This window comes from Fulmarus glacialis, unplaced genomic scaffold, assembly GCF_000690835.1.
Source record: "Fulmarus glacialis isolate BGI_N327 unplaced genomic scaffold, ASM69083v1 scaffold8102, whole genome shotgun sequence".
Lineage (NCBI taxonomy): Eukaryota > Metazoa > Chordata > Aves > Procellariiformes > Procellariidae > Fulmarus > Fulmarus glacialis.
This window is the reverse complement of record NW_009198375.1, coordinates 1-9648: the sequence shown is the minus strand read 5'-3', so window position 1 is coordinate 9648 and position 9648 is coordinate 1. Positions and strand designations below refer to the sequence as shown.

At 36.3% G+C, this 9648-nt stretch overlaps 1 protein-coding gene across 1 annotated transcript; it reads left to right on the top strand.

Annotated features, from left to right (window-relative positions):
- Positions 1–705: 705 nt before the first annotated feature.
- Positions 706–9540, top strand: LOC104072300 (leukotriene A-4 hydrolase-like). The gene is made up of 9 exons (XM_009572866.1): positions 706–887; positions 3050–3170; positions 3690–3758; positions 4497–4601; positions 6975–7027; positions 7663–7735; positions 8046–8186; positions 8407–8430; positions 9466–9540. Exons 1-9 carry the CDS (start codon positions 706–708, stop codon positions 9538–9540), a joined length of 843 nt encoding a protein of 280 aa, XP_009571161.1.
- The last annotated feature ends 108 nt before the right edge of the window (positions 9541–9648 follow it).

The window sequence follows — 9648 nt, the reverse complement described above, 5'->3', positions numbered from 1 at the left end:
TAACAGCGCCTTGCTGCCCCTGGGCAGCCCACGTTTCCCGCTTGTCGCGCCTGGAGCCAGCGCGTTGTGTCAGGGAAGGGTAGAAATAGGTATTTTCCCGTTAAAATGGCGAAGAGGCTGTTGCCGAAACGACGGGAATAAACCGTTGGGAAACTACGCTTATGGCTTTTTCACGTGTGTGTTTTACTATGCCATCTGCTTTCTTGGTTGGCTATGCAAATAAACGTATAAACCTCTTCAGCTTTGCTTTATATGCAAAGTCAAGTTTGGGGTTTGTGGCTTTTTCCATGCTGGCTCCATAAAATCCTTTTGTGATTGGCGCTTATTTTTTAGAAAAAAATCCATCCTATTAATAATAAAGAATAAAACTTCACTCATGCTGCATGCGGGAGTGCCGCATTGTTTAATTCATCTTCTGTTGCATGAAAGTCTTGATTCATAGTGGCTAGTTCCAGGATGGAAGCCTTGGAGGGGCTTTTCTATCACTCTCCTCATTTCATAGCAGCACTGTGAAGTCTTTTACGTTTGTAGTTTTCACTTTCACGGTCAGAAGTTGGTTTTCTTCCCCTTCCAGTTTTGCAAGCTCAGTGCTGCTCTCTTAAAATGCTGGTTCCCAGTACTCAACATAGTTCTCAATTTTTCTGGTTTTACTTAGTAAAAACTTTTTCCTTCAGAGACACTTGTGCTTAAGATTTGATGAGTGCTATGTTAATTATTACACTATTTAACAAGTATGTAATATTTGCTTCATTACAGATCTTGGATACAAAAGACCTACAGGTATTTAAAGTGACCGTAAATGGACAGGATGCAAAATTCGTTTTTGGAGAAAAGCACAGTTTCAAGGGGACCCCCCTGGAAATCACGCTTCCTTTTGAACTAAGAAGGTACACACATTCGCCTGTTCCTTTAGGTGGTTTGCAAAATGTACCGTATAAGCTGCTTGTCTGCCTGTAGGCTTGTTGTGTAAAGCTTGCAAAGGAACTTATAAATTAGGGTATTGCATTTATTTGTTATGATCCTGTAAGTGAATTTAATATTTGGCTTTCATTAGAAGTCTTTCATTGAGAGTCTTTGTACCCGTCTCCAGGTCTTATATCATGTACAAAAGGACTTGCTAAAGTAAGTAGCAAAATGATGTGTAATGTATCACAATTTTTCCAGTGCTTCTCATCAGTAATGTTGTTTCTGCTGCAAATACCTGAATTTTGTCATGTCATTTTTCCAGTGCTTCTCATCAGTAATGTTCTTTCTGCTGCAAATACCTGAATTTTGTCACGTTCAGAATTGCTGCAGTGTGGCGCATATGGGGTTACAGACCCTCTTTGCCTTCTTTTATACGAGGGCTGATCCTGCATTTCTGTAGAACTGCAGGTTACCACTATGATTAGATAGAAACATGTTTTCAAATAATAAAAGTTTTATTGTATTGACTACGCTAAGCCCAAATCCCTAAAAACTGGAACTTGAGTTTTGGCAGCATGATGGAGTATGAATCCGTAATCTACCTCTTAAATTGCATGAATTAAAAAGTTGTTGCCAAATTACAATATGTTTTTTAGCAGTTTGCTTTGTGTGTTGTAACTCCATGGTATCTCATGTGCCAAAGCTGAAAGCTGGGATTGTATAAGGAGATTCTCTTGTTTGAATACAATTGTATACTAAGTTGCTTCTTACTGGTTTGTTTTCAAAACTGGTTACTTCCTCTACAAACTCATGTCTGGTTTCTAATTTGTTGTTGTTGTTGTTCTCTCAATTAGTGCAATTTAGAAACACATACAATGTGGAAGAGAAAGGAGTGTCGTACAGTAGCTGTCCCTTCTGGGGAAATGCTTATGATCTGATATGAAACTGAAGAAATGAAGTACTCGAACAAACAGGCCACAGCAGAAACATAGGCCTGTTTCTTTTGTTTGACTTTCACTTTCAGCTTTTTTTTTTATGGCTAGATTTCCTTGTAAGAAAAAAAGCTACAAAGAGGGAGTTATGAGTCGTGATCGTAAGAATTTATAGTCTTCTGTGAGCTATAGTCTCCCATTTAAAAATCAGTAAAACAGTGATAGGAAAGGGTAGGGGTTACAACTGAAAATCTGACTGTTCAGTAAGCAATGTGCCTTATGGTATACAAACTATTTTCTCTTTTCTTGTCAAATATGTACTTTGGAATACTGGTTATAAACCAGATACGTATACCTGGTCAGCTTATCTAGTGTCCAACTCCTCTGATTAGCTGAAGTTTGTTCTGATTTATGGTTGGATTGTTAATTCCAGAGAGTTGCATGTATAACCTGGAACTTTGCAATAACAGAAGCAAGTACTTCTGTGTGCTTTTGGTGTCAGTGATGGTTATGATATGTTCTTAAAAAAATAAGAGTATGCATGTGTCAGGTTTTTTTGTGTTCTCTTGTTAGCAAGCTGGTACCTGTCTTGCACAGAACTGTTAGCTTTTACTTTACACCAGTTCTGAAACCCTGAATAAAATTTGAACATTTTTTATTTTTCATGTTAACCCTATTATTAATAGGGTTTTCCAGTAATTACTATTTTCAGGTTTTTTTTTTTTTCTGCTGAAGGATCATACTTACAGAACATAACATCAGCTGCAAAATCTAAATTGTCTTATTTACAGAATACACAAATCCTATGTTATTAAGGCATGTATGTTCTTATATAGGCTTTATACACTTTTTTGTTTGCTTATTGCAGTGGGTTTTTTGTACTTAAATGTACAATGTTAGATAGGTGTGACAAAACTGTATGTATGTAGCTGGTCCAAATGGTTTAAAGAAAAAGTCCATGTTTTCCTTGAAGAGATAAGAGGAAAAGTTTCTGGTTAGTAAAAACAACAATAGAAGTGTCTTGGGACATTAAAATTGAAATAAACCAGCTAATTTTTACTATCATAATTGAAAGGGAAAAGTTGTTTTAATATGCTACTTGTTCTTATTTTTAATGCTTTTGAGACAGTGCTGCAGATGTATTTTCCAGAAATCTTTGTAGAGGAATTTCAGCAGTGATCAGGAGTCTGACTATATTCTTTATTACACAGGGGACAAGAAGCAATTGTCGAAATCTCTTTTGAAAGCTCTCCGAAGTCTTCAGCTCTCCAATGGTTTACTCCAGAGCAAACTTCTGGAAAGAAACACCCATTTCTCTTCAGCCAGTGTCAGGTTGAGTGGATTAATTTTTTTTTTTTTTTACTTGTTGTTTACATACCACTCTGATTCCCCTGGTTTCCAAAGAGTTGGAGAGGGAGGCTAGTAGGGGAAAGTACAGTAGCCCATAACTTCTAATTGAGTGTGTCAGAGATCCTAAATGAAAACACTTAATAAGTCAGGACCTTGCTGAGTTTTTATTATATGTTTGCAATTTAATAATTCTAGAACTGCTTTACCCTCCCCAGTATTCTTGTTGAAGATCATGCAGTCCTTTGCAATCAATATATGTGGCTATTGATCTGTCTTACCTACCATTATTTCTTTTAGAAAACCCTTAACTATGAAAACTACTATAAGCTGTAAGTGGTCGGAAGTATTGGTTTGTAGATAATGAATTCTCTGGAGGAGCTGTATAGATTTCCAGTATAATATATTAGTCTGATGTAGTTCTGTCCTCTGCATTAGAAAGATTGTTATGTTTTAGCTTTTTTTTTTCCCTCCCTCTCCCCCTTCTTTCCCCCCCCGCTCCAGGCTACCCACTGCAGAGCCATCTTCCCATGCCAAGACACACCTGCTGTGAAACTAACCGACTATGCAGAGGTAGATGAACCTAAGTCACGTGTGTCTAACTAAAGACAACTACTATAATGGGTGAATTTTTTTTTTCGTAGCTGCTGGCATGTGGCCTAAAATAAAAACAGAGAATGTTGACTTTTAGCTTAATGTAAGAGCCAAAACCTGCTTATCTTCCCTGTGGCACTTCTCTAGCTTTACCATTTTCTTTTATATAGATCATTTCTTTTTTCATTCACATGTATCTTTATTTCCAAAAGAAAAAAATGAAAAAAAAGAAAGTGCTGTAATAGAAAAGAAATAATGTTCTTAAATCAGGAAAAGCTGATGTTGTAAGACAACAAAGAGTGATGTAAAGTAAAAATACTTGAAATGACTCTCATACATGCCTTAAGTAATATATTCTGGTACATAGTTAGGGGATCTTTGCAGTCCTGGCATAAATAGTCCGGTTGTTTTAAGGAAGCAAAAAGCGAGATGTGCAATGTGACATTACAATTCAATAGTCTGAAGAAAGTGAAACTGTTAACTTCTGTCAGAAGTAATCCTTAATTAAATATTAAATTTAATTATATTAAATATTAAATCCTTAATTAATAATGAAATATTGCCAGCCTTTAAGACAAAATTTTCTATATGCCTTATATTCTACTTGACGGAGAGGACTTAACAACGGAACAAATCTGGGCTACTCTTTTTGCTGTCGTTATGTACTGTATAATCCTGTGTGCCAGCTGGATTCCTCATAGTCGGGTAACCTTTCAGATATCCGTTCCTAAAGAGTTGGTGGCTCTTATGAGTGCTAATCGCGATGGAGAGATGCCTGACCCAGAGGACAGCAGTCGCAAGATATACCATTTCAGTCAGAACGTAAGTGCTCGAGGCTAGTAAACAGATGGCGAAGGTCTTGTTCCTAACTCATGCACTTCACGGTTACTTCAGATATGGTTTTGATGTCATCGATAAATCGTGTGACTTATGATGGCTCTTTGCCACTATAGAAATATAAGGTAGTATGAATCTACAACTCTGAAAAGTCAATCAGTAGGTGCTGATGATGTTTAGTGGTCGTTTTGGCATTCCCAGAAAAGCCAAATTCGAATTTTGAAAATGTTTAGTATACTCAAAGCTAGTACTATCAAAACCCTTTCTGTCTGCACTGATTCTCGGGAAATAATGCATGGACTTGAATAACATGGGAGTGAGTTTTGGAAAACAGATCCTGCAAATTTTAAGCTTACAAGATCTTAGCAGTGAAGCTGAGTATTGGAACAAATTTTTAACTTGAAGTTAGGCAGATTCTGACAACAGAGGCTTTTTTTTTTTTAAAAAAAAGGTGAAAACTTTGGCTTTTATGGAAAGTATCTCCAGCTAGTTAAAGATTACCGTTCTCACGATGAAGTTTTATTAAATGGTGCAGCTAGTTTAATGATTCCACTGCTCCTAAAGTGGCAGTCTCAATTTACTCTTCTGGCATTTTTGTTCTTGCAGCTTTTTGGGTTACAGTTCTGATGTTTATGGGATCTCTTGGTGAGCCTTGTTCATTTTGCTGAACAAGCAGATAAAATTAACATAAATTTAAAAAAGAAATTGTTTTAGTAAGCTGATCTGGGCTGCTGAAGGACTGAATGACTGCAAGGAGGGATGGAATTGTGTGACTGGAGGAGAGGAGGGGAACCTACTCTGAACTGCAGCAGCTGTTGGGTTGATTTGGCTGCTACGTGAAACCTGAGAGAGGCAAGGGGGAGAGAGGGAGGGGAAAAAAACCTGTTACCTTACGTGTAAGCTCTTCAATATGCAGTGTTCTGCCTTCTCTGTGGAGCCAAAAACATTTGCTACTCTCGGTCTAGTGCATAAGGCGTCTATGTTGTGTGTTATCCAGAGATGTATGTTATCTAGAAATACACTGTTGATAAGTTTGTGGACCTGTAGAAGGAATAACGTTTCGTCTAATTGAAATTATACTACACTTTCTAATATAGAAAACCATTAGATTAATTTGTTAGAAAAGCCATGTGTTTCATTAAACAAAAAAAGTCAAATGCAGTAAACACAAAATACATAAATGGAAAAAGACAAATGCATTAAAAAAGACATACGCATCATCTAATGTACAAAACCATGAGACTGATTTGTTAGAAAAGGCATGTGTTTCCTTAAATGAAAAAGGCAAACGCATCAAACTCTTGGATATGTACATGTGCTGAACTTAGCTAAAACTACTTTTTTTGCTCCTGCATGGCCAGGCTGGTAAGAAGTGTAGTGGAGAGCAGCCTCGGTAAAAATGAATTTATAGCCCAACAGCCATTGAGATTTGAACTTCAAAATTTCAGATTAGCAAACTGGGCATCAAAATATAGGGATATATTGACAGTCTCTTAGTAACTTGTCTATAATACAAGTCAATGGACTTAAATCTTTTTCAAGAATATATTCTGTGGGTTAATATGTAAAATTAAAACACACACAATGATATGGGTATTTTAATAAATGATACGGAAATGGTTTGGGGAGAATAGTGGAATAAAACTTTCTGAAATGTTATCTCCAAGTAATTATGATTTAAAGTCTTACTTATTTGACATTGTTTAGTCAGATAAAATGGAACTTTTACAGGGACGGCTGTATTATCCCCTTTTGTTTCCAAAGCACTGAGAGAAAGCATTTCTCTATAAAGATACTGTAGCTTTGGAATTTTTTTCATTAAAATAACAAATATTTAGGATTTATTTTAATTCCAAACATGGAAATCAAATATATATATTTTGATTTTGCTGAATCTTTTGTATCCACAAATATTCTTGTTTCCTTGAATTCATTAAAGCTCTTCCTGCATCTCTCTCTGTGATACAACTGCCCTTTATCTGAGCAGTGTCTCTTAACTTCTCCTTCCATAAAATTTAATGAAACTGGAATTAATATGGAAAGCTGACTTTCTTATGAACTGTAACCAAACCAATGGCCTTTTTATATGCTTTTATATATGCAGATTTTTTTCAAACAGAGATGGTACTTACAATTTTGTGGCCTTTGTGTGAAACATCTGTGGAAAAAATACTTCTTGTAGATACAGGAATATCGTTTGGGGAGAAAAAACTGTGCCTTATTATAACATAAGGCAGGAAACTATGGAGGAAATGTGCACGCTTCTTTATTTGCATACCTTTGTTTTGCTTTGAATCAGTGGTGTTGATAGCTCACATTACAAATGAGATTTCTTTTTTTCCTCATGTTCTCCACTAGGTTCCCATACCTTGCTACTTGATTGCTTTAGTGGTTGGAGCTTTAGAAAGCAGGTGAGTGTATCTGCACAAAGTATAAATATTGATAATCATAATAAATCTTCAGAGTTATCTTTTTTGTTTCTTGGTCTTTTTTCTAGTTTTAAAAGGTCTTAGACATTCAGTGAACCTGTTTATTTTTATCAAACTGCATGTACCTTGATTCACTCTTACATCATTTTTTCTGTAGAATATACTTTTGCTGTAAGTTAAAGAAATACCATGAAGAGTTTGGAATTGATTGTAACCACTAAGGGCTTTTTCTAGCTCAGAGAATAGTATTGTTTTCCTCAGGTAACAGACAAGCCTCGCCATGTAGAAAAGGCAGAAAATTATAGCTTCAGCCTCATTGCTCATCTGCACAAGGATGTGTTAATCTAGCCCATAATAATGCTTTTATACTAGGGCTTTACAACATTTAAGAATGTGTAAATGTGTTTCCTATTTATTTGTCCCAAACAATGGATGTGTGTGGTTTGTTTTGTTTTGTAAAGCTTTACTTCATCAGTGGAGAGGAAAAAGAGACACTCTGAGTTTCTTCAGCAACATGGCTTACTCATGAGCACACTTAAACATATGCTTTCTGTATTAGTTTCCCATTGAATTATTTCTAGTTCATAGTGTCTTAGTGGCATTTTTACTTTCAACAGAAAGATTGGCCCAAGGACACTGGTGTGGGCTGAAAAGGAGCTAGTGGATAAATCGGCCTATGAATTTGCTGAGGTGGGTAATTAACAAGAAAATGTTTTGTAAACTAACTGTTTCACATAGTATTGGAAAAGGAACAGACTGTAGTTCAGTGTTTTGTTCATCTGTAGCTCTCCTTTCTCTACCTCCCACCCCAAAAAACGCTGCTGTTCTATTGCAACACAAAACTACTACTGAAAATAAATATCGATACAGTCTTGTACTCATTTTGCATGTGGGACATGCCAAGGTGAAAGAGAATGAAGTATGGGAACCATAGTTTATTTCTTGTTCAGTGTTTGCAGTCAGAAATCTTGTTAGAAACTAACGTGAATTCTTGTTTCAGGCTGAAGCTATGCTGAAAACAGCAGAAGATTTAGCAGGACCCTATGTATGGGGACAATATGATTTGTTAGTCTTACCACCTTCTTTTCCTTACGGTGGTATGGAGAATCCCTGTCTTACTTTTGTAACTCCAACACTATTGGTAAGTGTAACACTGATAAAAGTCAGCTTTTCCTCAGGCCTCGCTTATCCATTGAGTGATGGATGTTAATCCACAAATTGGAGTAATCCTCCCCCTAGAAAGAACTGTAAATGTTCCTGCCTCCTTTGGAGTTAGGGATCGTACATGAAACTGCATTAAGTGGTATATTTTGAGGTTTACTTGAACTGACAACTGCCTTGTTTTTTTTTTTTTTTTTTAGGCAGGTGATCGATCTCTATCAAATGTAAGTGCAAAATAGGTTCATGTCTTCAGGTAGAACACAACTTGAAGTTGTATCTTAACTTCCTTTATAATAGATACCTGAAAACTTGGTCTCTTTTTCATTGGGGGAGTTAAAAGTTAAGACTTCTTGTAACTCAAGAAGTCTTACAAAGTGAGTTTTAGTTCTAAGTAAACTCTAGAAAACTGGAGACACATCTGTTTTGTGTAACAAACAGATGAAAATAACATGGGTGCCTGTATGCATAGGGGGCTGACTGAAGTTAGCTGCTCAGTAGCTCTTTTCCCATCCTGTGCATAGAAGTGTTTAAAAACCACAACTGAATTGATCTCATCGAAATTGCTTGTAAGGAACTCCTTCCTCTATATGTCTGTCTATGCACTAGAACTCACATTATGTACAGTTTTCTTTTAAAGTGGAAATCATGAGTATGATTTGAGTAAATTCTGGTTTTTCTGGAAAGTTGAGTACTCTGGATGCTGTTTTATCTCATATGTCTTTCTACTAGACTGACTGATTTACTGCTAAAAAAAAAAAATAATATGATTGTCTTACCCCAAGAATACTGAATTATTTGACGTGGATACTTTTTAATGCTTCATGCATCATTATCCTTCTAGAGGTGACTGTTTTCTTCTTGTTTGATATTTTAGAACATCCCAGCACTGCAGAAGTTGCTTAGGTGGGAAAGTAGTACTATTCCATCCCTTGGCATGGATCCAGCATTCTGAAATGGCATGTCGTAAACAAGTACCTGCACCGTGGTACCAGAGGAATTATTTTTGTTGACCAGTGTGGCTCTATGACTTGCAGGCTGGACATTCAAAATTATTTCTGGAGAAGGTTCGGTAGGATAGTGTTAGTCCTCTAAATAAAATTTGTATGGCTAAGTTTACAGAGCTGTGAACACTAACTGGCTTTGGGAATGTAGTGCAGTAAATGAGATCCAGTTAGGATTTTTTTTTTTTTCTGTTGGGATTTGATGTTCATTTTCCAGAGGAGTCTAAACGGTAGATCTGTCATTGTTTTCTGTTTTAGGTTATTGCTCATGAAATCTCTCACAGCTGGACAGGAAACTTAGTAACAAACAAAACATGGGAGCATTTCTGGTAGGTGTAATGTTCAATGCAATGCAAATCATATTTTAAAATTAATCTGTAAAGAGACCAACTAAATTCATTTTGCCATCCTACTAGGGTGTCGTGGTTTAACCCCAGCCGG